This window comes from Scardinius erythrophthalmus (assembly GCF_964197995.2).
Source record: "Scardinius erythrophthalmus genome assembly, chromosome: 11".
Classification (NCBI taxonomy): Eukaryota; Metazoa; Chordata; class Actinopteri; order Cypriniformes; family Leuciscidae; genus Scardinius; species Scardinius erythrophthalmus.
This window is the reverse complement of record NC_138231.1, coordinates 7,380,936-7,408,470: the sequence shown is the minus strand read 5'-3', so window position 1 is coordinate 7,408,470 and position 27,535 is coordinate 7,380,936. Positions and strand designations below refer to the sequence as shown.

The window sequence follows — 27,535 nt, the reverse complement described above, 5'->3', positions numbered from 1 at the left end:
TTGAACTGCCCTCTCTGTCCCACAATGCATCGCGGCACTCGGCCTTTGAAAAACCGGCGCGGCTAATTCAAGATGGCGGAGCTCGAGCAGCTGTTAGACGAGAGTGAGTAAAATAACAAACTCCTCACTAAACCTTCATTACTCTCCTGCCGGGCATGTGTCCAATTTAAAATCGCTTTATAACTCATTTTACTCGCCATACATTTCAAGTGCTTTTCAATGTTATGGGTGGTGTTAAAATAGACGCAAAGTTATTAGCGCTGAGGCTAACGAGCTAACAGTTAGCTTTCAGAGGCTACTACTATAAATAAATATCATACCTGAAGAGATTTTTGCCTTAAAATCCTGTTATAATCATTTATTTATAATCAGCACAAACCGTACGGCTGGTAGTAGTAGCGTGGTGTTTACAATACGGACAGGGTTGAACTTTACAGACATTTATAGGGTCGTAACTCGATGACAGCTGCTGGGTTTTGTTGTTCTTGTCAGTGTCACTCTGTTTGTGTATTAAAACACTCTCCATATGATAAACAAACACGCTCCATATGTTCACAGCACACTTCCTATGTTAATATACGCTTTTTCTATGATGCAGTACTGGTTTTGGGATTTTATCTGGTTCATCAAAATAGTTCTCAGTGGGTTGTTTTGTTCCACTATCATATATACATTCTTTGTTGTATTGCGTTAGGGTGGATCATGATGTAATTCCTCAGCTTTGCTCTTCAGGTGTTGTTATTGCCATTAATTAATCATTATTACTGTTAATATTTGCAAATGAAGTGATTGCATATTGAGCTAGAGCAGTGATATAAAATGACACATTGCTATTTAGTTAGTTCTACAAGCAGCTTGTTGTTACAAAGAGATTGTTTGTGGTTTCTGGTTGGATCACCATGGTTGGTGATCTAAAATAATAAGCCTATTCATTTTTATCAACCAGGGTGATCCATCCAGAAACCAAAAGCTGTGTCATTATCACTACTCTAGTTCAATATGCAATCACTGTAACGTTAGAGAAAAATGTCTGGAGCATTATTGATAGCATTTTTATTAAGAAGTTGGTCTTCTATTTTTCCAACTTTATTGTTGAAAAACTTTGAGGTGTTGAAATAGCTTTGAGGTGCGAGATAAATAAAAACGTAATTGAAATATGATCTAGGACTTTATCCTGAGTGTGTTGCATGGTTTATTTGTAAGTCTTATTTCAAACTCTTATGTTGCTTTTGAAAACTTTGTGTAGAAATCGATCAAACTCGTTGTGCTCTTTTACCCTCAGGCTCTTCAGCCAAAGCTCTTGTAAGTTTAAGAGGTACGTCAATCTTTTGTTTCTGGCACAAATACATTGCAATGCGCATGGTCACAAAATGCTTTTTTTCTTTACATCCCAGTCATTTTTGGCACTTTTGTTTTGTTCTTCCACAGAAGGAAGTTTGTCTAATACTCTAAATGAGAAGAACAATTTACCAAAATCTCAGACCACCAGGGGACGGAGCAGTTATGTTTCTGTGGAAACGGTAAGTTGTCATCAATGCTTCATACTCTTTTCTGTATTTCCAGGATTGCTTGCAATGGTAGCAGTTTTGCATCTTAGCATTTATTGCTCCCCAATGTCTCACGTCTGCTTTGTCCTTCAGCCAACAAGGAGCTCAAAGCGGAGTCGACTGTCGTGTGAGGATGAGGAGCGGCCTCTCGCCTCCAGATCTCCCAGGAGGAGCCAGAGGGTCACCGCTGTGCCTCAGGTGAGAGACGTCCAGGATGTGTTTTTAGTAAGAAGGATAGATGGATCTTTTGACATGAACTTTGGTGAAATTGCATTTTCATTTTGAATGTTTGCCTTTGCAGAAACTTACAAATGTCACAACACCAGACAAAAGGGTTTCACAGAAAATTGGTCTGAGACTAAGAAACTTGCTCAAACTGCCCAAAGCGCACAAATGGTGCATCTATGAATGGTTCTATTCAAATATTGACAGGTATGTTTTGCTGACTTTATATTTCCAGTCACTGTGTGCGGTTCTTATTCTGTTAAAGGGTAGAGTAGGCAATTTTTGGGAGTTCTGGTTGAAACATTCTTATCACATCCTGATAGCAATCAATAATAGAAGTGGTCTAAATATTAGATAATGTACATATTTCATCTGTGGATGTCTCAGGACCTACTAATGTTGTCCAATCATTGCATTCGGTCCGTGATGTTCCACTATGAGTTGTTTCCTCAGACTCGGATTTATGCGTTTCTATGTCAACAACACTATCAATGCCGAAATAAATCTGCTGCAGTCAGGTGGTACAAATAAGAGCTCTATAAGTTGTTTACATTCATTATTATTGTAATGCTGTGTGCTTTGAGACATGAGGTAATTTAATGTTGTCTCTTATGACGCTTTGCTGACGCTTTGGAGACGCTCTGAAGGAAGGGTGGGATGATCTAATGCTTTCAAAGCTAGCTTGCTATTGCTAGCCGCTCCGAAATTGCCTACCCTATCTTTAATATTCACATTCTTACATTTGTAATAATTTCGATTCTTGGAAAGTGAGAGTAGTGTCTCTCTTCCATGAATTTCCATTATAAATAGATATTAATAGTAATAGACTAAATAAATTTGCTTTAATAGTCTGCTTGGTTGATTAACAGAAGTGCATGTCAATTTATGAAAAAAAAAATCCTTTTTATTTTAAGCAAATTCTAGATAAATATTGTTTAAACTTGAAAGTAAACAATATTACATATATGGAATTTGCTAACTGTATCAGCATTAAATTGGAATATTGATTTACCACGAATATTTTAAATGATTGTCTTTCCAAATGTCATCTTTTTCATGTTCTTTAGGCCTTTATTTGAAGGAGACAATGACTTCTGCCTGTGTTTGAAGGAGTCTTTTCCCAATCTAAAGACCAGAAAATTGACAAGAGTTGAATGGGGAACAATCAGAAGACTTATGGGCAAACCTCGAAGGTTAACTGACTCCTCCTAATTTTTAACCTTATATAGTAATCACAATAAATACATTACTCATGACTTACAGATTAAAGCTGCATTAGAATGTAAATATCTTGCATTCAAATGCTTGGACTTGTGTGTTAATATATTATGTTTTTCAGATGTTCCTCAGCATTCTTCGCTGAAGAGCGAATGGCTCTGAAACAGAAGAGGCAGAAGATGCGTCTCCTGCAGCAGAGGAAAATCACAGATATGTCTTTATGCAAAGACTTGCCAGATGAGATTCCTTTGCCCTTGGTCATCGGCACTAAAGTTACAGGTGAGGATCTGATTATACACGTTTGATATCTGCCATTATCTGACGCTATCAGCAAAAGAACATTTCAAAATAGATTTTTTCTTAAGATTGTGAGTTTAGAAAGAGTGAACTTGATCAGGTGATGATCTAGTTTTGCACTCTAGAACCATAATTTCTTTGCTTGTATAGGCAAATGAAAGTCTTCTAGAGCAAAAGAAAAAATGTACAAAATGAAATGGTTTGAATGAAGATAACTTTTTTTTCCTCCTTTTTCTTTTTTCTTTAAACACTAGCTCGTCTTAGGGGTGTCCATGATGGCCTGTTTACGGGTCAGATTGATGCAGTGGATACCAGTGCAGCAACATATCGAGTGACTTTTGACAGAAATGGGCTCGGCACACACACTGTTCCTGACTATGAAGTGCTTGTAAGAATAAAACTGTTTTGTCATAAATGGCTATTATCATCCAGTCTCTTCATTAATAACCTTGTCATTTGATTTTAATGGCTAACACTCTCCAATGCTTTCTCCCCAGAGTAATGAACCTCATGAGACGATGCCCATATCTGCTTTTGCTCAGAAACAGCGGCCACCCCGTTTCCAAAACTTTCTGACCCCACCCCGTGGAGCCTATCCAGGCTCAACCCAGTCCATCTTAATGGTAAAATGAAACTTTCAAAGATGTGTTCCTTGAATTAGTGGTGGTTAACTGGTGTGTCATTTCCCAAAAAAATGTTTTGCAGGTCTGTTCTGCTAGGGTTGCATGGCTGCCGGGATAAAGCAATGTTAAATGCTTGAGCTGTGCTATTAATCGTAATTGATTTTCGATTTTGATTTTGGCTTCCAACAATTATGAAAACAAGAAAATCAAGGTGTGCCACTTTCCATCTAGCGCACCTTCCTTTCCTTTACAGCAGTGCGCTTTCGTTTCTCCCTAAAATCCGAGTTTACTGAGTTGTAAAATTCAGTCTACTGTTGCTAAGCTGTGGGACATTTTAAACCAGTGGTTCTCAATTCCAGTCCTCGTGACCCACTGCTATGCACATTTTGTATGTCTCCCTTATTTAACACGCCTGAACCAGATCATCAGCTCAGCTCGTTAGGAGAGACTCCATGAACTGAACTGAGGCCACATTTACACATAGCCGGGTATTTAGAGAAACGAATATTTCTCCCCCTCCGTTTTCAAAAATAACGTCGTGCACACAACATCGTTTTCAAAAAAAGTTGTCGTTTACATCAACCCGCATAAATACAATGGGCGGCAGTGTAGGGAGAAGGATAAAGCCATGCAAGCCAATCAGAATCCTCAAAATCGACAACAACGAATAGCACGAGCGACTTCCTGTTCCTTTCAAAACAACAGACATGGCGCGAGGTTCGTTCGTGTGGACAGACAGCGAAGCAAATGCAAACAGGCCAAAAGCGTTTGCACAAAAGTAAAAATGAGTACCACTTTAACAGCATCCATGATCAAATAGTAGCCAAACAAACTCTAAACATAGGGCGCTCACATGACGTAAGCATTTTCTGGCGCATAATGTGACGTTTGAGAACCTAAAACCCCGTTTCTCCCAGTTGACACGGCAACACATAACCGGCGTTTTCAGAAATCTCCACTTTGGCCGGAGTTTTTAGAAATAATCGTTTTCTGGGATAAAAACGGCGTTTTCGTGTAAATGACAGGCCAAAACGCAGGGAAATATCTGCGTTTTCCCATCGTGTAAACGGGGCCTTAGTGTCTCAGATAAGAGAGACATACAAAATGTGCAGAGCAGTGGGTCACGAGGACTGGAATTGAGAACCACTGTTTTAAACTGTTTCAACCGCATTAAGCTGCAAAAGAGACCCTTTCGGCTTTTTCAAAAGACTGGGAAACTTTCAAAAGTTTCCCAGTCGGCTTTCTGTGTGTGTGCGCTCTTGAGTCTGAGCCGAAATGCGGTTAAGCAAATGGTGGATAAGCGCATACACACAAAAATGTCAAAATGCCTTTTTGGAGAGTATTTAAAGTAGGGGTGTAAATCGGACAGTTCATGACGATACGATACGATATCGATTCTCTCAGCCAGCGATCCGATATTTTTCGATACTTCAAAAAATTCCACGATACGATTCGATTCGATTCAGGGCTATATCGATCGATTAATCGATATTTAGATATAATGTTCACACAACCAGTTACGTTTTTATTAACTCACAAATGCAACCAAAATATATAACATGAACGTTTAATTAAACTCTTTGAAAATTGCACACCCTCTCCCAATTGGGACATTTATAACAGAAGAGGTCATTTGCAAGTACTCATAAATCATGTTTTTTATTATTATTGTGCATTCCAAGTAATATCAATCAAACTGCAGCTGGGTTGTTTTGATTAATAATAATAATAATAATAACTTAAAAAATAAAGGTAAATTACAAAATTAAAGTTAATTGAAAGTATGCTTTAATGTTTTTTTTTTTTTTTTTTAGCAGAGCAGAGCAGATACATTCACATTTCTTCTTTCTGAGTCAAACACAACCAAGTAATTGTTATGATAAATAATACAACACTCGGTTAATCTTCATAACGTTAATCTCCTCAGCTGACATATGCCTGACAAACTTTGTTGTTGTGATTAACGTACGTACACGCAGTACAGAGAGCTTTTCCCTCACCATTCCGTTCCCTAAACGAGCTGCTTTAGTAAGGTTCCGTGAAAATGTTTCAGGTTTTATTTTCCTTTTACGCCCTGAAGAAGATATCACGAGTTCATTGAAATGATCCATCCTCGAACACTTTTAGTCAGCTTTGACGAAACTCCTCTTAGCCAGCGTGCGTCTTTTCAAAGTGACATCTGACCTGAATACTGCGCGCTGAGTCGCTAAAACGGACTTCTCGTGTTGTGTTCACCAACAAGGGTGCGAGTGCTTGTCTGTTTCTACTGTAAAACATGAACTCGCGATGCCTTGACAGCGGACAATACCGGCTTTTGTGAAAAAAAAAAAAAACTTGTTTAGGGTTTAGACAGTCTTGTCAGGCGTCTTTTTCAGATGAGGAGATTAACGTTACACACCGGCAGGCGGTTGGTGAGTAAACGAAAATGTGCGCTTTAGCGGAAGGATGTTACGTGTCGTGATAATGTGGAGAGTGTCAAAATAAAGGTGCATATCGATATTTTAAGTGTGGAATCGATGCATCGTATCGTTAGACGTTATATCGATGCATCGATCCATATCGATGTATCGTTACACCCCTAATTTAAAGGTATAGCGGAGGATTTTCTTTTTCCGGGTGGATCATCAAGACTATTGGTCCTCCTAAGTGTCAATCATTCTGGTGATATGTTTACGTAAGGCCGTCGTACGTGCTCGTGCACACGATTCACACGATGGCGTGCGCTCAAAACACAGGTTGGGCTTCCCACTGATGCCTCAGTCGCGAAGTTTCTACTTGACAGGTAAAGTTTGGCATGCTATTTGGGGAAATCCATTTAAAATCACTGCTAGTAAAAGTTAATGTAAGCTTTGATTAGCTCGTGCATGTTCTCTTGTGCACACTTTTAATCAGGTAGAGTGTTGCACATGTGCATTTTTTCAAAAAGTGGAGAGGGCGGTTCTTTTCTAAAATTCGGAAAAATCCTCCGCTATACCTTTAAGTTAACACAGTGGATTATGTCTTAAAGGGATACTTCAGGATTTAGCATTAAGCTTTGTATTAGTAGAAAACCTGTAATATTTTTGAATTACCGTGGTTTCCACCCTCATATCCCCGTGAGACGAGAGATTTATGTATTTTTTGTCTGGAAAAAATCCTCCGATGACGCAAAAATCGTCATTTTGCGTCATCAGAGGATTTTCTGGCCTGAGGCTAAAGACTACCCCCGCCCATAGAGGGTGGGGTCTCACTCACAGAATGTACACACTGTGTCAGCCGTCTTTCTTTGGAAGCTAAGCTAGCAGGCTCTTGTTCTGTGGAGAAAACTGAGTAGTAGGAGAAAACTGAGTAGTAGGGGTTACCACCCTCTTTTTCCCGGACATGTCCGGCCGTTGAGATCGTCCAAAATGTCCGGGATTCAGCTTTTGCTTTCTGCGGTCGCCATTCATTGTTTACATGCACACCTTTTGTTTCAATCTAACTGAATTCATTCCGATTGGTGAATCTAAATGTAAAGTTTACATGAACGCTAAACAAGTGATCGGTTGATGTGCGTTTTAACATTGCTTAGAAAATTCCCGCTCCTCCGTGAGAGATACGAGACCGGTGCGTCTCAGTAATGACGCCACCGGCCTCGCGCCGTTCTCCCGCGGCCCTCAGCCTCGTCCTGCTCGCCACAGTAAACATGATGAATGGCGACTGTAGAACGCAAAAGCCGAATCCCGGACATTTTGGATGATCTCGAAATCCCGGGCAAACTCGTCACGGAGACTCACTGGTAGCCTAACCTTGTTGTTTTCAACTGCGCTCTGTAACCGGTAGGCGTGGCTTGGGAGTGGCCTCCTAGGGCAGCGAAGCAAGTGCATTCTGGGAGTTGTTGTCTTTCATCCACATAAGGCAAAAATACATTTTCTGGCTTTTCTCAGTCTAGAAAGCTCCAAATTCAAAAATTTCTTCACATTTCTTCTACATAAATTATCTATTTTAAATACACATTCATCTTTCCAGAGGTGAAGTATCCCTTTAAATAAACGTACAGTGTTGTGAAAGAAAACACCTGTGTAACAGTATCCATGCATTAGCTCTTAAAGTGACAGCAGCCTAATATACCTGCAGCAGTCTGTCATTAATGATCATCAAACAACTAATGACAAAGGAAAATCACTCTCTCCTCTGACTGAATAACTTAAGTAGCTTTAAAAAGGTTATTTCACATTTGATTATATATTTTTTGTTGTTTTGGCCATTTCTTAGCGTGACCAGATTTCTCAGATTGGAATAAGGGATGGACAGGCACCCTCCTCCCCACCCCACACATAAAAGTATCTATGACAATAACATTATATATATAGCCTCAGATTTGGTGCGAGCAGAAAAAAACATCTCGTTAAATGTAAAAAAAAAATTTTTTTTTGGACATCTTCGCACAAGACTTGATCTCTTCCACGCTATCCATCATTGAAACACTGATGCCGGATCCACCTTCACTAATTACTAGTTATTCGATATTCAAATTGAATTGTGATTGGATAGTAATTTTGTTCTCCTAAATATACTATGACGTGATTGGTTAATGATCAGGCACGACAGAAGACTACTACTGGCTCTATCGCTGAGCAATAAAGAAATTTTAGGAAAGATGAAATACGGGACAAAGCTTGATTTGGCCAGAGATGAAGTAAGGACACTAAAAATAAAGCTGATTTACGGGACTGTCCCGGTAAAAGCGACACGTCTAGTCACCCTACTATTGCTTATCTGAATGCTACTGTTAGTACATCTTCCTGAAAAACCAAAAACACTGTTCATTTAATTTGTATTTTTGTTCTGTTGTATTTATTTGTCTTTTTTGTTTGTCATTCGTTTCTTTGTTCTTGTTGTATTGCTGATTATTTACTTGTCTTCTGTAGGCTAATTGTTTTGAGAACCTTTTTCTTGCGTTAGTTAACCATGTATTAGTTTTTGTCAATAATAAGCGTCGATAATTGTGATTATTTGGCTAATTGTTCAAATTACTCATATTGTGAAATAAGACTTTGATCATATCGTCCACCAATAATTATGTTAAATAATCATATCATCAATATTAACCAAAAATAATTGTGATATGATTTTTCCCATAATTGAGCAGACCTACTAAATGCCAATAATTAAATGATACAATATGCAGTTTGTTCTGACCTCAAGGTGTCAATGAGTCATTTAGAAACCAAACACTCAATCTTTAAAGTCAATTCTATTTCATATTAATCATTTTCAGATTTTTGGGCCATTTTATACATTTAAGGGTATGGGTGAAAAAAAAGCATACTTTTTTAAGGATTTTTTTTCCCTTTTAATACAAACAATTGATATTCAATGTAAAATCTGTCGTTAACCAAAACCAGTTGAGAACCACTGACACAAATAACACGTTTAATAATTATTCCACCAACATTTTTAGAAAAAATAATTGTAGTTCTCTTTGCTCTCTTCCCAGGATAATGACCCTCTATTCAGTCAGTCCCCCTGGAAAAGTAAACTGACAGGAACTGATGGAGAGACATTGGGTGGATTTCCTGTCAAGTTTCTTGTGCAAGTGGTGAGAATTGCACTAATAGTCACTAATGTTATCTTTTTACTTGGCTTTCGTTTTACACAGAATTTTGTCATTTTGTTTTATTTTCCTGCTAGACACGCCTGTCCAAAATCCTCATGATTAAAAAGGAACATATAAAGCATTTGAAGGAGATGAACACAGAAGCTGAGAAACTAGTAAGGCTGTCAGTAAATGACAAGAGCTAATATGAATTTGTTCTTTTGTAATGTTTGTGAGGTTGTAAACTTTTTCCATTCTGCCTCTGCAGAAGTCCTATTCCATGCCGATTGGGTTGGACTTGCAGAAGAGATATGCCACAACAGTGCTGGACCTGGAACAACTCAACAAAGACCTCAACAAAGTCCTCCATGAAGTACAGCAGTTTTGCTTTGAAGTACGTGTTTTTTTCCCCTCTCACTACATTTGCTCTCCAGATGGTCAGTTCTGGTTTTCTTGGTAATATTTTGGACATAAAACATGCATTCAAATTGCGTTCACTCTTCTATAATCTTCTCTGCTCAGCTGGCCCCAGATCAGGGCATGCAGCCTGCAGATCAACCCAGTGAGCTGCGACGGCGCTGTGAAGAAGAGTCACAGGACGTTGTGCGTCTGAGTAACGCGTTGCCTGATGGAGAACAGCGTGTCCAGAGCCCCGGCCTCACTCAGCTCGTCTCTCGTCTCACGGCACTCCTCCTGCAGATCAGGGTACCAGACTATAGTGTTTACTGTTGCATGTCGTTTACAACAACATTGGACATTTTTACATTTTCTGAAGGAAAATTTATTTCTTTTTCACTAAAAATGCATTTACATAGAGCGCAGACCAAGAACTTGGGAGTCAGGATTGCCATGGTCCAGCTTAATTAACACTAGCTTAACCAAGTTGTTTGTCCTGCTCTATCAAGCACATTTACATACTACATGTACATTGGATCCTGATCATATCTTTCTCGTTATTTAATGCAGTGTTTGGCCGAAGGGGGAGACTTGAACTCGTTTGAATTCAAATCACTCACAGACTCTCTTAATGACATAAAGAGTTCAATAGATGACTCCAACCTCAGGTAATACTTATTTTGCTTTGTTTTTCCCTTTTCCCATTCCCAGAACTCCAAACATTCATGTGCTTTGCTTTTAAAACATTGTCATCTACAATAATCTGTCTTCTACAGTTGTTTTCAGGATAATGTGGAGATCCATGTAGCACACATACAAAGCGGTCTGAGCCAGCTGGGTAACCTCCATGCTTTCTCTGCCAACAACACCAACAGAACGTGACTGAAATAAACTTGCACGCCTCCCGGGAATCCGATCGCAAATGCAGATAGCAACTCGCCTCCTCAGATCACCACTTTGTTCTTTTGTGTTCATTCTGTTTGACGTTATGGAAGGTCAGAATGTTTGTTCATTAACTGTACCTACAAAAGTAGTGTTCAAATTCCATGCCCGAAGGCACCAGAGTGTCTTGGATGATGTTCGACTAGCTAGTAAAAAAAAAAAAAAATGGAGTGTGAAGTTTTTTTGTAGATGTAAATGTTTGACACAATTTCAGATGTTACTCACACTCAATTTGATATTTATGTTTCCCCTTATTTTTATTATTATTGCTGGCTTACAACTAGGGTGTACGCCGAGCAACACTACTTGCTGGTGCAGTTTGTTTGATACTGTTTTGCATAATTTTATTTCCTCTGTTTCTTTCTCGAAGTGCTTAACTTTGAGTGTCCTGAGAGAAGAGGTACTGTTCTGTCTGTTTTAAACTGTTCTGTATGTTTTAAATATGTACATTGTAGATAACTGTACAGTTCACTCAAAATATATCAATAAATCGATCATATATAGGGTAATGTGGACATTTTTGACTTGCCAGATTTAGGTATTTTTGCAAAGAAACCATTCTGTTTATACAAGGCCTATAATAGACAGCTGTTTGGAATGAAACAGTTTGTCTTGTCCTTAGAAGAAGAAATAATCACCCAAATGCCCCACTGGTGTGTTTTTCAATGCGGTAGTTTTGTGTGGTTTTTTTTTTTTTTTTTTACCTGTAAGTGTATGCATGACACAAAACATTTGTAAATAAATTGATTTCTATTATCTTCATAAAGGCTCAGAGTCTGTATTTTGGTGGTTTATAGAGATTTTTATTATGAGTGTAGAATGTCTCCCTTTTACCCCCATATTGTGTGATAATCACATACATAATATACAATAATATCTGAAATATACAATAAATATCTGATTTTCAAACCATAAATGTTCTTCAAAGCTTCAGATAAAGTCTGTGAGTGGAAAAACTTAAAAAGCTAAATGAACCCGTTAAAAATGGCTTCTCTTTCCCAATCTGAGTCAGAATCTGAGAACTCGACAGCTTCGCTTGCTCTGATAGGAGAAAAAGTTCCAAAACTTCCTGGCTGGACCCTGACTGGTATGTTTTGGACAGAACAGGCAATGTGTTTGGGGGATGATGAGGACATCATGAAGTTATTCTGTGATGGGAGAGGTGGAATAACCACCTTCATCTCTGGCCCAATGGTTTTGTTCGGTGGGAAGTTGTCGTACTCCACCAAAAATTGCTTCATTGTAGACTTAGCATGGCTTGTGGCCGTGAACTGTCCATGTCCCTTCGGATACTGCTGTGTGTAATTGCGTGGCACCACAACGCTCAGGTGATCTGTTTTGATGTGGTTCTCGTCGGTTCTGCTGAACATGCATGGAATCGTGGTTGGGTCGTATATGTCACCTTTCAGAGAGCAGATCTTATCTTCTGAAGAGTTGATCATCTGTTGACTGAAGTTGTCCATCGTGACAAACTTTGGTGTTCTTTGGGTCTCCAGGCTGGTGTGGTTCTGATGTGTCGTAAACTGGTTCATAAGGAGATTGTTGGGGGTCAGTATACTTCCACTGGTCTTGTTGGGAACAGGAATTCCCACCTGGCGCCGTGACTTTGCCCTTCGGTTCTGGAACCACACCTGAATAGAAAATGAACACAGTTTAGAAACCTGATGCCATTCAATTATCTACAATATATTCAGTGAACAGAAAACCACACTGGCATACATTCACACAACGGTAGAGAAAACCGGGGCTTGTTGTCACACTTTTCCTAAAGCTATTTTTTTTATTATAAATGTTGGGGCAAGCTGTTATATATTATAATTGCACAGAAAGGTGTTTTGTTTTACTGTTTAATTTTTGATTAAATATTTCATACAGATCAACTTAAATACATAGCATATTACATGTATGATGGCTTTTTCTTTCTTTCTTTTTTCTAACTTTAGATAGAATGTAATATTTAAAACAAATTCTCAGATCAGTCACATCTACTCGACCCCTCAGAGTTCAAAGTTTGTTGAATAAACTAAAACTTATTCCCTGGCCAATAAAATGTTTAAGCTTTTGTAGACGTTAAACCAAACGTGTGACAACTAGCCCCGGTGTTCCGTTTAATAAGCAGGTCTTTTCCTGAGGAACATTGCAAACAGAAATCTCACCTGGATTCTCGACTCTGGCAACCCGGTCAGCGCCTCAAGTTTCTCTCTTAAATAAATATCAGGGTATTTGGTGTCCAAGTAAACTTTCTCCAGGACGTCAATCTGCTGTTGCGTGAAGTTAGTGCGTTTTCTGCGGTGTGTAAACAGGCTCGCGCTGTCCGCCCTTGAGGCGCCATTGAGGAACTTCATCCTGTCTTGAGCTGCGTAATCTGAGGAGAAACACGAGTGAAAATTATATTAGTTAAGCGTATTGATTACTCAGTCACTCTCAAATGTTTCATTTGAAGCATTTCAAGAAAGATTCCTGCGTAAACACCCACCTGTCGTGTGAATGTTAGTCCTCATTTCCAAATCTGCGGTTGGAAACAGCTGGAATTGTTTTAAGTGTCCATTCCCAAGGTTTCCATGCACGACTGCCATTGTGACCCAGACCTACTCGTGTTCAGCATGCAATAATTTGACTATCCTTCGAACTGCATTATATATCCAGTCAGCCAGCCTTCCCTCAGAGTTGATCAAAGTGAAGCTGAGAGGCGGCAGGACGCAGGTGTGAATTTTTGACCTTCGTGGGCCATTTGCATCTGTAAAAGGTTCGTGTGTGGGTTTAATGGGATCTCCACCCGAATACACATGACTTGAAAAAACATGTACGTGTATTGTTGGGTTGAGATGTTTCCATGATCAGCTCCTTAGATCAGTTTGCAGCCTCGCACTTCCTGCAGACTGATCACCTTTTTATACAACATCTTGTAGGAATGCATCAGAACTTATATGGGTCTTCCATTGGGCCCTGCATAATTTTTTTTTAGAAACTACTCTTTGTAGACATGCATCAGAGGATTAAGTCATTTTTAAAATGCAGCCAATCACAAATGTATCCAACAACAACAAAAAATCAGTAATATTTTCACAAAATAATTTTTGAAATACTTTTTAATATTACTTTGTGATATATTTCTTATTTGCAGAATTTTATATTTTTTTAAGAATTTAATTCATATTTTAAGATTAAAAGACTGGGGTCTGTGACAAGGGTAAAAGAATAAAGCTAAATATGAAAAAAGCACAAAAATAAATGGCAAGAGTACAAAAATAAACTTTTAAAAGCTTTAAAGTGGCTGTCATTTAACAAACAGAATTGCTCATTTCTGTTTGTTAAATGACAGCCACTTGAAAGCTTTTAAAAGTTTATTTTCGTACTCTTGCCATTTTTTTGTGCTTTTTTCTCCTGTGACAAAAAGTTCCATAGTCAAATAAACAAAGTATTGTGGTTTATATATATATATATATATATATATATATATATATATATATATATATATATATATATATATATATATATATAGCATTGATTGTTTTGAATACCATGGAAAAAGCATGTGTCATATGGATAAATTTGGCCTGGATTTTAACCCTCATCTGAGAAGAACCTGTAGAGTTCATGTAAAGACTGTTCATGTAATCTGACAATGATTCAGACAGGTTTTCTTAAAACAGACGACACATGTCCAAACAGTCGCTCCACTGAATACTTGTGAAATGACAATCAACTAAACTAAACACATTTGCTGTACTTTTGCAATAATGCTAATGTATGCACTCTTTTAATCCTCTTTTGTCTTGTTTTGAATGCCTCCACTAGATGAACATTTTTTTAACTTTGATCAGATCCAGGGCCACAATGATTAACTCACCTATTCATAAATATCACCATCTGGAAACATCAAACATAAGGCTGTGTCTTTTGATGCAGCCAACAGCAGCAGCTAATGATCAGCCATTAACACATCGGCTGCCATCTTTGATAGACAAAGCTTTCTCACCTCCAAAATACCTCCATAGACAGAGGGATTAGAGAGGGACAACTTGCCCTTAATGTCACAAATTTGTTGCCATCATTTGTCTAGACATTTGTCTAGAGTTTTTCCTTCTCTCTAACTTTATTTTTTTTTTTTATGTAAAAAATAAAATAAAAAATCCTGAATCAACTAATCGAACTATACATAATTTAAAAAAGTTTTCTGTTTAATAAATGATCCCCCGGTTTCACAGACAAGGCTTGAGCTAGTCTTAGACTAAAATGCATGTTTGAGCTGTTTTAACTGAAGCAACTTGCACTGACATATCTTAAAATATGTAAAAAAAATTGTCTCAAGATTCACACCAGTATGTTTTTTTCTAAGGCACGTTTATAGAAGCTGCTTAAATGGTGCATTGGTAAAAGAAGCTGCATTGGTGGTGGTTAAGGAGATCCCCCCTTCTATGTAAAGCGCCAAGAAAAGCGCTACATAAAATGTTATGAATTATTATTATTATTAAATGTCCTTATTGAACTAAGTCCTAATCCTGGCTTAATCTAAACCCTGTCTGTGAAACCAACCAGGCCTATATCCTTCAAAGATAACACATTTTTGTATTAATTTAATCAAAGTATGTCTATTTTTTTTTATTCAGACAGTGTAATAATGCAAACTTACAAATAATTATTGCTGTTTATTTCGCCTCCATGAGATAAATGTAGTTCTTATGTCACATTTAAATCTCTGAGACAATGCAAATTTTCATCAAAGCCTCTGAAATCTTTGGATATTAATGTGTGTGAACTGTGAATGATTCAAAACGGAAGTGGATTAAAGTACAATATGTTGCATTCAATTTATATGATACTATATTATAACCCTAACCAATGCACAACAGTATAAAAATGTAGCAGGTTGATAAATTTCATAAAGGATCCGTCCTGAGAATTTGCTGTTCTGTGAGGCTTGTACAATATTCCCTAACCCTCCCAAAGTCTAAAACTTGTTTACACTCTAAAATGTAGCGAGAGGAACATATTTACAATATGAATCTCCCAACAAAGTCACACAACATGCTCCCTTTCTATACGGACACCAGTTTGGGATCAAGTGTTTCGTCTCTAATATATCTTTCTCAATATTCAATACATTTTTATAACCAGTGGCTGCCCAAAATCACAGAAAATAGGTAATAAATATCAATACACGAGCAAGCAGTGCTTACAGACAGATGTTATCAGAGGTGTGTCTGAAAGGGAGGCTCCATGTGCTGAAGTGTTTTATTCAGCTTTGACTAATGACTTCCTTTTGTTTTCACTCTGCTTCCTAAGCTTTTATTCCTCCATTATGTCCCTTCACCCCACAGTCAAGCTTTTCTCTTCTAATCTGCATTGTTACTTTGCAATAAATATATATGAGACGATCAACAAACATTCGTCAAATTTTAGAAGGAACTGCATTTGTTGAGCATTTGAAATTGAATGGCCAATAAGGCAGCATCACAACTTTTGCTCCCATTTCTGCTATCTGTAATATCAGAACAATATGATTTCTGAAATGGTAAGCATGATCATTTTATACAATAAACAAAGATATATATGCACCACCCAGGAGAGGAAGGTACATTAGGCGAAATAGGAAGTAGAAGTGTCACTGTCATAAGTCTGGCACCCAGACCACACTTCAGCAAAGATAAGTGCAGAAGTGTGAAGGTCTCCACTCCCAACACACATACAAAATAAGGTGTTCTACCTTTTAAACAAACATTTAAAACCTCTTCAAAGTCCCAGTTTTAGCCTTATTTTAAGTGATTCCCTTTTGCAAGAAGCATAACAGGAAGTAGGCTACACAAAATTAGAAAAAGCTGTGACTTATATTAGTATTAAAAAAAAAAGAATCGTTGATTGTTGTAGGTAAAAAGAAAAGAAAAGAAAAGGTGTTTTTTTTGGTAAAACACTGCAGCAAAAATAACCTTTTCACATATCGACACTAAGGTTATGTTCAGACCGTGGGAAATTGGATTTTTTGTTTTTTGTTTAACTTTTCAGACAGGCTCTCCACAATATTAATTGCAAGTGATCAAATAGGATTTGTTTGCCTTGACATAACCTATCTGCATGGGTTGCTTTATCTGCAGTAATGCGGTCGATGTACCGGTCTGTCGTGGTGAAGAAGGAGCTGAGCCGCAAGGCGAAGCTCTCGATTTACCAGTCAATCTACGTTCCTACTCTCACCTATGGTCATGAGCTGTGGGTCATGACCGAAAGGACAAGATCCCGGATACAAGCGGCCGAAATGAGCTTTCTCCACAGGGTGGCTGGGCGATCCCTTAGAGATAGGGTGAGAAGCTCGGTCACTCGGGAGGAGCTCAGAGTAGAGCCGCTACTCCTCCACATCGAGAGGGGTCAGTTGAGGTGGCTCGGGCATCTTTTCCGGATGCCTCCTGGACGCCTTCCCGGGAAGGTGTTCCGGGCATGTCCCACCGGGAGGAGACCCCGGGGAAGACCTAGGACACGCTGGAGAGACTATGTCTCCCGGCTGGCCTGGGAACGCCTCGGTGTCCCCCCCGGAAGAGCTGGAGGAAGTGTCTGGGGAGAGGGAAGTCTGGGCATCCCTGCTTAGACTGCTGCCCCCGTGACTCGGCCCCGGAAAAGCGGTAGAAGATGGATGGATGGATGGACAGGCTCTCCACAATATTAATTGCAAGTGATCAAATAGGATTTGTTTGCCTTGACATAACCTATCTGCATGGGTTGCTTTAGTAACGACATACCCACGTATGGGGCGTACCCACGTTTGTGACAAGACTTTTAAAATGGTGTCTCACTTTCCAAATAAACGCCCTGTCAGGTACCAGTGCAGCACTCCTTGAAGAAATCTTTGGACAAGCCATTTGAACACTGGCATTTCCGTCACCAGTTTTGATGTTATCATTGTGTCTCGCGTTGAGACTTTCTACTTCGGAATTAATTGCCTGCAATTTGACAAAAAAAAAAAAAAGACTAATTTAAAATCTGATTTGAGCAGCCAGAGCATCCAGACTGAAACACATCTGTAAAAATCTGATTGGAATTGCATTTCAAACCACCTCCATATTTGGTTTGATTAAGATCTCATGTTTTGTTTTTTTGCTGTCCAGACTTTCAAAAACATGCAAAAAACTGATTTTTACAGAAGTTCCACGCCTGCCAAAATCACCACTGCTTTTTCCAAGCCAATCTAGTCTGACTGCCACTATTCCACATGTCAACTACTAACAGTCCATAAACAACCAAGCTTTTAATCTCAAATTTAACCCATTTTAAGAACTGGGCTGTCTTTTTGAAACACTTAAGAAACTCAAAGATCAGAGCTGTGCCATCAGCTCAAGAGCACCAACCTAAAGTGGACCAAAGAGTTGCAAATTTTTGTGTTGCATTGAAATATAATAAATGGCTCAATGACACTCATTTTTAGTCAAACACATTAAAAAGCTAATCTTTAAACTAGTTTACTAGAATTCCACTTTAATTTCATATTTTTCACTTTTGGGTAGGGGGGCAGTCAACGTGTGGTACAACTGCCTGAATTAAAAAAAAAAAAAAAAAAAAGTAGTAAAACTTAAGCTTTTACTTAAAGCACTTTTTTTTAATAATTCATGTAGACCCTTTGTTTTTGCACAAAATTGAGCAACTGCAACCACAACTCATGTTTAGGCTTATTGGACCTTTACATAGTAGCTTCTGTACTGTAGCTCATGAAAAGCATGCATACACTTAGTTTAACTACTGCTGAAGTTGACAACTGCAGGACACAAAGATTAGGCTTTTTGAAGACTTTATTAAGGTTTCAAATCAATGGACTAAGAGGCAGCAAACAGAATTTTGCCTGTTGACAGCTGTGCTTTCTGGATCTGGTCTCTTCGTACTGTCACATGGGAAGAAATAAATTAGTTTGGACAGATTTCACAAGCCAATACACAATTTAGCATACTGGATTGAATTTAAATCCAGTCAGTAAAAGCATACCTTTCTTTCCGTTTTTTAAAGGAACAGGAGATGGACACAGTCTCTTACAGATTCCATCATTCTGATTGGCATCACAGAGCACGGCATCACAGTGTACATAAATCTGGAGAGAGAAGTAGTCTCAGTAATACAGCCTAGTGCACAACCACTTCTCAGATAAGATATATAAATACCTGATCTTGGAGCATGACGCCATCCTGCACAAAAGTAAACATCTTGATTTCAAAGTGTTTCATGTGAGATGGGTATGGAACCCCATCAGGAGTCACAGGGTGGAAAATGGTCTCGTAATTGTCCTCCAGATTCACACAGCTGTCAAGATCAAAGAAATTGAATGCAAACAAAGCAGATTTTTTTTAAAGTCCTTTTCCAAGGCCCTGTTCCACAAGTCACTTGCTCAAAAGCCTACATTTATGCACTTGACATGCCTTTATGCACCTTGCATTGCATTTAAAGGTATACATTAAACTGCATGCGTCGCAACATTCCCTGGGAATTGAATGTCATGTCAATTTTAGATTGACACCAGTAGTGAGTGAGCACCAGTAACACAAGTGTACAGAATTGCTTTGAACACTTCATGGTATAAGAGTTCATTTGTGATGGAACAATGGGGAGATGACCTCTGGCAAAGTTTTTGGATAAAACTTAGTTGTAAAGACATAAGAAATAAAGGTTTGTATACGAGGACAGCTCAAAGTCGTTTTGGTAGTTCTGATCGGTAACATTTAATATGGAACACTTAGCAAAGGGTCAATTATATTAAAATAAAATTTACCCATCTACAATCAAGTCCCATCTTGGAGTAGAACTCCGGTCTTCTTTCAGAGTAGCCCAACAATTCTCCAAGACTAGCTCTATCTGAGGATCAGTGGACTCAAGCAACTCCACCTCAAAGAACAGAGGACTTCTCAAGTACTGTACAACTGGGTAATCCTCCTCTGCATAGAATTTATTATAAGATCCATCTGGGTGGAAAGGGAGAAAAGCAAAATGATCCATGAATAGCACATCTGAAGTTTACCTTGCATTTTTCAATTGTCCAAGACACCCTTTTACACCTGAAATTAACCCTGGTTTTGGGCGATTTGATCACGAAATGGTCAGCATATACAAGCAGAAGTGGCTTCAATGTGTGATTGAACCACAATTTAAGTAGAACGGAGTGTGGGCAGGTCTGGGAAGTTCAGTAACTGTAACAGCCAAAACTTCAAACATCACTGAGTATATCTGGGTCTTTGAGCAGATAGCGTTTAAGTTAAAGTATTCTAGCTTACCCAAAGCATGTCTCAGTACAACACGCAGCTCCCCAAAACCAGTCTCCGGCAAAGGTTCATTTTCTCGTGGCTTTGTGAAAAACGCAATCGTCTGGGTATCATTTATCGTGTAAAAGCAGGACACGGTCACTCTAACAATGAGAAAAGCACAATTTAAAATTTCAAAGACATCAATTAGCAGGCATGATATACACAAACTCTTATAGTCCATCTCACCGATATTCTGGATCAGGAGGTAGAGTGGCTACTCCGTTACCCAAGAGGATTTCATTCTGATACATCATGACACCATCATAAAACTGAGGGAGAGAGACAGGAGCATAAGAGGGTGAGCATTTATTACTATGACAAATAAAGTTTCAACTCCATACCTTTCTAGTGGTTCCACAACTGTTTGCATCATAAGAGAAGTAGGCAAAGCGGTCGTTGCTGAATTTGGGTCTGCATGATTGATCTCTCAGGGTAAGTTGACTGGGGACAAGCTGGGGTACAGATTCTACCTTTACTGCAAGGGCTGACATGGAGCCATTGCTAAAACACTCTGGAAAAAGGTCATGCCAAAAACAATTGTTATTCACTAGGCAAAATTCAACAGAAAGTGTAAAAGAACACTGTAAAAGAACATACCAGTCATGGTCATGGGAAAATTGCAAGCCAGGGAAAAGTCACTAAGGGTCCATTTGTTGACAGGCTCCCAAAGCAACACATCAAGCCGTGCCCTCAAGGATGATGGGTACATCAGCTGCAATGTAAAGCGAGACACTTAAAGACACAGCAAAGGATACAACAGAAGGTAACAAAGGGAAGTCGTACCTCAAACGCAACATCAAGTGCTAGGAAAGGCACCACCAAGCTCATGTGACTAACGTTCTCCTTTACATCATACTCTGCTTTCAGGTCTGGTGTCAGGTCACGCTTTCCCAGCATAATATTAAAGTTTTTGCCCAGATTTCCATATGAAATCATTATGTAGAACTTGTCCTCATCACAGGATCCACCCAAAGTTGGGAGAGCTGGATGGGGAACAATTCATTAGCAACAAAAATCCCTTCAGTATTTGTGAGATGACTTTGGATACCCAACTTGTTACTTACTGACATCTTGAAGAGTTACGTCCACCATTGCAATGTAGGAGAATGGAACTGATTCAGGGAGGATCATAAAACCGAAGACAAGGCGAAGACTATAAACCGTAAGCAGCAGACTAGTTTGCTGCAATAAAACAAATGCAGATCAGAAAAAGCCATAACAAACAGCCCAGCTGAATTATATTAGACACTCACAGTTTTAACAACAAAAGAATCAGAGAAGGGGACTTGAAGTCTAAACGCCTTTGAGCCATTTTGAAAGCGCTCTTCCTGTAGGTTGAAACCCCTCATATTGGCCTCTGCCAAAGTAAGGACTCCAGCGGAAGTAGTGAGATTTACCAACTCGACATCGTAAAGGAAAGGACCCAAGAGCACATCAAACATCCTTTTGTCTACATCAGTGACTACAAGGGAAAGTCAAGCAAGCCATTAAAAACAAATTATAATGAAACCACCACAACGACTTCTGCTACACTAACACCAAGTGGAAAAGCAGCTAGAGCATGTAGTGATGGCGCAAGTAAGGACTACTATATACATAAGTTAATAATAAAAATAATATAAATATATATATATATATAATATATATATATATATATATATATATATATATATATATATATATATATATATATATATATATATATATATATCAAATATTACACTAGCTTGGAATGTCAAAGAACCCACAACACTCACGGTCAACAAATTGGGGTGGTCTAGGCATGAAAGGAGTCTTGATGGGGAAGAGGACTCTGTATCTAGTAGAATCCATGCCTCCCTCACTCCACAGTAACTCCAGCATCGGCTCGATGTAGTATCTTATGTTATACTGGTTATCTACAGCATGACTCTACAACAGGATACAACCATTAGCTTAAGCTCAAGACTTAAAGTGGTCAAATTCAAGAAAGAAAACCAACCTTGTAGTAGCCATCTGGTCCACCAATTGGTATTTTCATTACAATCATATTGCCTTCTATTGTCAAGATATATCCACTAGAGGCCATTTGCGCCGAGTCTATTTCACTTCCATCGATTCCCATGATCATCCCAAGGATTGTGGCCTCACCAGAAGTCATTAGTGGATTAATTCTGGGGAAGTTCCAGGTGATCATTTCATCGGTAAAAGAAAGGCCACCTGTAAGTAAAGCAATAGATCAGGGTTCCTCCATCCTGGTCTTGAAGATCCACTTACTTGGATTTGGTTACAACACACTAATTTTTAAGTGAACTTGGATGCATTTAATTGGAACTTAACACTTCCTTGGCTCTACAGGACAAGGAACAAAGGACTCTGCAAATATTGGTTCAAATGTGTTATGTCTCACATACCAACTGGACATGCAGCAACAGTATCCAACATGGTTACAGACCATTGTCTCTTGAAGTAGGTAGTCACCTTTATCATCTTCATTGGCACTCCATTCACCTGTAGAGCATGTACAACAGCTCAAACATGAGCGCTTAGCAAATAAAATGGATGAACTACAATTTCTACTCACATTTTCTTCATAGGTCTCAGGCATGTCAAAACCACTTCGTAGCACCAATCGAGACTTGGTTGTTGTTACTCCATATCCTGCCTTCAGGGCATCTACCAACAACATGGCTTTTTGTTTCGGCGTAAAAAACACCATCCGCCAGATGTTTGATTTTGATGTAATAGCCTAGAAGGTGAGGAGTGCACATGACCAAGCTGCATGTGCAAAGACGACACAAAACAAGAACCGAATCTCCATACCTCAGAAACTGAATCAAGCCACTGGTAATCACCCTTTGCTTGCCTTTCAGCCATCTTAGGTTGCCTACGCATTGCTGTAATTTCTCCTGGCAATCGTTTAACGGAAACCTATGAGGAAAGTATCTTGTTCAGATATCTTAAGACCACAAGTGCAAGATGTTTTTGTGGCATAGCTTAAGCAAGACAAGGATTTACCTCCATATAATTCCGATCGCAAAAAACTTCACGGGGGGCCCATTTGTCATGGGTACAGGTCTTCTCCACCTGAATGACGTCTTGTTCCGCTTTGACACCACCCACCCGGACAAGCATGTTAATATCAAACAGGTGATCATCCTGAAATGGAGAAAGAAGTGAAAGACAACAGAATACAGCAATTGTTTTTAAGGCCAAAGAGAGCCAATTACCTCATTCGCTGCATAACAGTTGAAGAGAGACGCAAATACTCTGTAGTTACCCCAGGGATCAGACTTTATACTAAAGCCACATTTAGAAGCCAGGCTTGGAGTTAAAGGTTCAATTTGGGAGCCATCTGAAGAAAAAAAAAAATACAAAGTTAAAACATGACAGATTACAATAATCTTGCTTGGCAATATAACTAATTGCAGGCAACTTACTGATGACATCAAATTCAACCAGATTTCCAAAAGCTAGAGACTTATCAACAGTTAGCCGCATATAACTTCCCATACAATCAGTTTTCAATCCTGTTCCTGAAAAATATGTAATTTAGGAGAAACAGAGGTAAAGTGGATATTAGTGGTAATTGCAACCAACACAGCCAAACAATATACACATACAAAACATACTTTGGTTGAAATTCTGTGCTGGAATCACACTTTTCTGTGGTGATACAACATTGAAGTTTTGTGTCAAAACCACAACCCCCAACAGCCATAAAGTACTGAAAGAGAATAAAACATTAACAAACAACTAGATAAAAAAAAATAATCCAGCAACAACAATACATTCTTAACACAGATTATAATTTACCAAAACCCAGGAAGCCATGGCATCATTGCTCACAACAGTATTCTGTTATCAGGTGGACTAGATGTATAATAACCACCAAAATGTAAAGCTTTCAAGCTCAAGCACTGAAAGTAATACTTGTGAATCTTTTTGAAAGGAAATGTATAAAGAAACCAATATAGTGCACAGGTGATGCTCATCATCATCATCATCTAAAGAACAGCTGTCATTAGTTAACTATTATGCTGCAGTATTTAGAGGGAGCAATCCCTCTCACCATTACTGAATGAAAGCTGAGCCCAGTCAATGATTGTTGCAATAAAACATTATATTTCTAGAAACAGTACAGGCTTCTGAGAAGATTAAATAAATGTACATTTTAGTTAGTTACTGCAGGGTACAAGTAATAGCAGTGTCGAGCAGTTTTTCCTTTGTGGTATTAAATATCATTTGAGAATACAGCCCATACTGGAATATAATATTATATAAGTATACCTAAATAGTACAAAATCTAAAATATAGTTTTGGAGTTAAAATATGCATCAGTCATTTTCTTGAAAGGTCTTGTGAAATTCAACAAAATGTTTTTTAACAAGATACCAAAAAGCATAAATACAGGCAAAATGCACATTTTAAAGAACGTGTTTATTTAAAAAACACATAATTATTATATATACATAATTATTGCACCACTTGTGATTGACAGGGTTCTGCAGTTTGGAAAAGGTTCCAGGTCTGGATAAGTATGAAAAAATAAATAAAACTGAGTATGGAAAAATATTTGTTTCGAGACTATTGCTCCTTTTCAGTTCCCTAAAATATATAAGAATTCCCTAAGAATATCTAATAAAAAAAATCCATCATACAAGCAAGGTATACTTTTAGTATATTTTAGTGATTGTTTGATTATTAAACACAACTGAATGAATTCAAGGTACACATTTTCATTACACAAAACTGCAAGTCTCTTTTGAACTTTACTAAACAAATGTGCGTGTCACTCAAACCAGCAACATATAAAGGAGCAAAGAATCATCTTAATCAGACTGTACTTTGATGCTTGGTGATTGTGCAACATCAAACTTACAGTATCAAACTGATGTGTCAGAGGTGAATATACACAGGTAATAAAGCGTTTTAGGTTTCTTCTTATCATGTAAAAATATTATCACTTCAGGAAAACCAGTGGAAAAAAAAAACAGAGAAAACTAAATCTTTTAAAGGTGACTTCTACCAAATATAATGCTGTATGGTCTGGAAATTGTTTGGAAGGATGTCTGGAAATTTCAGTCTGGAAAAGTATGGAATTTTGAAATGGAGAACATGTAGGAACCCTGGATTGAGAAATCAACAACTATTCAAAGTACTCTGAAATGCACATTGTCATGCATTTTATTCAGAACAGTATTCACTCACATCTTGAGCAGTGACCAACAGGACTGGACAAAGTTTGAAGGACTGCTAGCAGGATTTGTAATTTGCCGACAAAAATACATACAGTATACATACAGAAACATAACATTTTTGAATGTTACTTAAACTCATGACTGCACAATCACTTTCTATTGGATTTGTCCATGACAATAACATTTTGTTCAACAGTTCAAACAACTTGGTTCAGAAGAGAAATGTAAAATTTAGTGACTAGCTCTCATCAGTAGCCTCTCTTCCACTTTTCTTCACTGTCCAGGAGTGTCTGACTCAAACTTTCTTTAGCATCTTTAAAACCAGGATTCAGCTCCAGGGCTCTCCGAAAGTCACTCTCAGCCTCCTTGAAAAAGCCTTGGGAAGAAAAACACACTGAAATCATACAGCACCCCTTAGTGGAACACAAATGATTTACAGAAATAATGCTCTGGAAAAAAAAACAAAGTTGAACTGGTTGGATGTCTGAGCTAGTTTAAGCTAGTCTGGCTGGTGCCCCATTAAACATATATATGAGGAAAATACTTAATCTACAGGCTTATGGTTACATTTTGTACCTACCTAATCTATAACGTATCAATCCTCTGTTATATAGTGGCACTTCAAACTGGCTGTTGGTCTGTATGGCCGAAGTATAGTCATCCATGGCTTCATAGAAATCCACTCTGAGATACTTCACCTGCCCTCGATTATTATAGGCGATGGCCAAATCAAGAGCATTACAGTCTCTAGAATATATAAAACATGTGATTTTTAGTGAAAACAAATTATGTTCATTTATTAACCAACTCAATGACAACAAGCTAATCGTAGTATTTTATAGCCTACTTGACAGTTTACTTGTAAGTGGAGACTGTGCTAATGTCTACACTGGCAGTTTCCTTCTAACTAATTTATTCACATTAAATTATAGTCATTAATACCTGGATTTGGTGCAGGACTCGATGAATTGTGTGTATATTTCCTCTGCTCGTTTAAAATTCTTACTGTTGAACTCGTCGTGTGCTTTTTGTAGGATTATGAGCTCGCTGTCCTCCATGAGACGCGATATGTGGCGACAGTCAACTCATGAATATTAATTATTGCGTACTAAAGTTGTTTTACACTTTTTTTTATGGCATAGACATACAGGCTACATAGGCTAGATTCCTTATTAGTGGCGGTCCGCCATATTGAAACGGTCAAAGCCGGTCCGTGAACACAACACTCGAGAGCAAGTTGACATCGTCTGCAACCGTAGTTATACGAATACCATATTTATATCTGCAAAAGACTTAAACAGATTATTTTGCTAAACTAACACAATACAAGACGCAGGCATTAGCTAACACAACATTAAAAAGTTAGCCTACTATAAAAGTAAAAACACTAAAGTCCTAAAAAAACTGTAATATTGAGTTAATACATATAATAACACAAGCCAAACACATTCTCACATGTGAAAGGTTATCCCATTTCTTCGGGAATATAAATATTGGCGATTTCAAAACCAGAAGCTGTGCAATGTTATGGCATCATTGACTCTTAACGAAACGCTTACCGTTCCAAGATGGCGGGAGCGCCGACGTGTCTTGAGCGGAATGTGAAATCTACGTATATACATATCTATGTTTCCTGAAACGTACAGTTCCTGAACGTAATTAATATTCATGAGAGTTAGATCGTTTGATGTTTCTGTGCGTTAGCGAAATGCGAGCGTCCCCTTCTGAGCTGGAGTAATGATTAGCGCTGTATTTCCTTTGCACCATCTTAAAACTGTCTTTGACCACCAATATAAAGTGTGAACTTTCAAAGTGCCACATTGAGGTCTGATGTTGTTGGCATCTGGTACTAATTTTACTTCGAAGAAATGCATAGCAAAATATTTATGTGAGGTGTCTAGCACAGAAATTCACCCATGGTTATGTCAATATGTCTTTCAGCATAATTTTTTTTTTATGCCTAACCTTTTTAACTTGCTGGGGAATTTCTCAGCTCCATGCTTACCCGTGAGGTTAGGATGTGAAAATCTTTACCAGACTTGTTTTTCAACCAGACTCTGACAGAATAGACGGTTTGAGATGCAAGTGGAAGCAATGTGTGTATAGGGAATGCTTTGAAGGGAATAGGATAATTTATGACCAGCAAAGTGTGCCAGTCAAGATTCTGACAGACGAAATACTGGCCGCTGTGTAGGCCTACTTTAAAATGGTTGTGATTGTGAATGTCTCGTGTTGCAATCATAGAAGGTGGACAGTTTGAAATGCACCAATGGTGCCTGGT

The 27,535-nt window shown here is 38.3% G+C and overlaps 4 protein-coding genes across 4 annotated transcripts; 1 reads left to right on the top strand and 3 right to left on the bottom strand.

Annotated features, from left to right (window-relative positions):
- The first annotated feature begins 31 nt into the window (after window positions 1–31).
- Window positions 32–11,567, top strand: lin9 (lin-9 DREAM MuvB core complex component). The gene is made up of 15 exons (XM_081377707.1): window positions 32–103; window positions 1,283–1,315; window positions 1,429–1,520; window positions 1,641–1,745; window positions 1,849–1,979; window positions 2,840–2,965; window positions 3,112–3,269; window positions 3,542–3,675; window positions 3,785–3,910; window positions 9,369–9,470; window positions 9,563–9,643; window positions 9,736–9,861; window positions 9,990–10,172; window positions 10,434–10,531; window positions 10,640–11,567. Exons 1-15 carry the CDS (start codon window positions 73–75, stop codon window positions 10,743–10,745), a joined length of 1,632 nt encoding a protein of 543 aa, XP_081233833.1. The 5' UTR covers window positions 32–72; the 3' UTR covers window positions 10,746–11,567.
- A 23-nt stretch (window positions 11,568–11,590) lies between these two features.
- On the bottom strand, window positions 11,591–13,670 carry mixl1 (Mix paired-like homeobox). The gene is made up of 3 exons (XM_081378206.1): window positions 13,282–13,670; window positions 12,962–13,170; window positions 11,591–12,436 (listed from the first exon to the last, which is right to left on the bottom strand). Exons 1-3 carry the CDS (start codon window positions 13,379–13,381, stop codon window positions 11,771–11,773), a joined length of 975 nt encoding a protein of 324 aa, XP_081234332.1. The 5' UTR covers window positions 13,382–13,670; the 3' UTR covers window positions 11,591–11,770.
- Window positions 13,671–18,559: 4,889 nt separating this feature from the next.
- Window positions 18,560–23,990, bottom strand: zpax1 (zona pellucida protein AX 1). Its single transcript, XM_081379094.1, has 21 exons — window positions 23,870–23,990; window positions 23,686–23,780; window positions 23,494–23,589; window positions 23,284–23,408; window positions 23,072–23,212; window positions 22,877–22,984; window positions 22,638–22,802; window positions 22,468–22,564; window positions 22,056–22,273; window positions 21,832–21,985; window positions 21,328–21,536; window positions 21,139–21,256; window positions 20,858–21,057; window positions 20,672–20,786; window positions 20,416–20,585; window positions 20,261–20,343; window positions 20,045–20,175; window positions 19,546–19,735; window positions 18,941–19,079; window positions 18,768–18,870; window positions 18,560–18,666 (listed from the first exon to the last, which is right to left on the bottom strand). Exons 1-21 carry the CDS (start codon window positions 23,893–23,895, stop codon window positions 18,602–18,604), a joined length of 2,748 nt encoding a protein of 915 aa, XP_081235220.1. The 5' UTR covers window positions 23,896–23,990; the 3' UTR covers window positions 18,560–18,601.
- Window positions 23,991–25,344: 1,354 nt separating this feature from the next.
- Window positions 25,345–26,361, bottom strand: ttc32 (tetratricopeptide repeat domain 32). The gene is given in 4 exon segments (XM_081379093.1): window positions 25,345–25,520; window positions 25,523–25,630; window positions 25,835–26,001; window positions 26,197–26,361. Coding segments are annotated over 4 exon segments (426 nt in total). The 5' UTR covers window positions 26,313–26,361; the 3' UTR covers window positions 25,345–25,485.
- Window positions 26,362–27,535: the final 1,174 nt, after the last annotated feature.

Excerpts from the sequence above, each read along its gene's own strand:
- zpax1 (XM_081379094.1), bottom strand. The coding sequence starts at position 23,895 with ATGATGCCATGGCTTCCTGGGTTTTG. Across the intron at positions 23,409-23,493 it reads GGTTGAATTTGATGTCATCA|ATGGCTCCCAAATTGAACCT; the intron begins GTAAGTTGCCTG and ends TTTTTTCTTCAG. Across the intron at positions 19,080-19,545 it reads TGGGACTTGATTGTAGATGG|CTGTGTGAATCTGGAGGACA; the intron begins GTAAATTTTATT and ends TGATCTTGACAG.
- lin9 (XM_081377707.1), top strand. The coding sequence starts at position 73 with ATGGCGGAGCTCGAGCAGCTGTTAGACGAGA. Across the intron at positions 1,746-1,848 it reads GGGTCACCGCTGTGCCTCAG|AAACTTACAAATGTCACAAC; the intron begins GTGAGAGACGTC and ends TTGCCTTTGCAG. Across the intron at positions 9,471-9,562 it reads TCAAGTTTCTTGTGCAAGTG|ACACGCCTGTCCAAAATCCT; the intron begins GTGAGAATTGCA and ends TTTTCCTGCTAG.
- mixl1 (XM_081378206.1), bottom strand. The coding sequence starts at position 13,381 with ATGGCAGTCGTGCATGGAAACCTTGGGAATGGACACTTAAAACAATTC. Across the intron at positions 13,171-13,281 it reads GACTAACATTCACACGACAG|ATTACGCAGCTCAAGACAGG; the intron begins GTGGGTGTTTAC and ends GTTTCTCCTCAG. Across the intron at positions 12,437-12,961 it reads TGCCAGAGTCGAGAATCCAG|GTGTGGTTCCAGAACCGAAG; the intron begins GTGAGATTTCTG and ends TTTTCTATTCAG.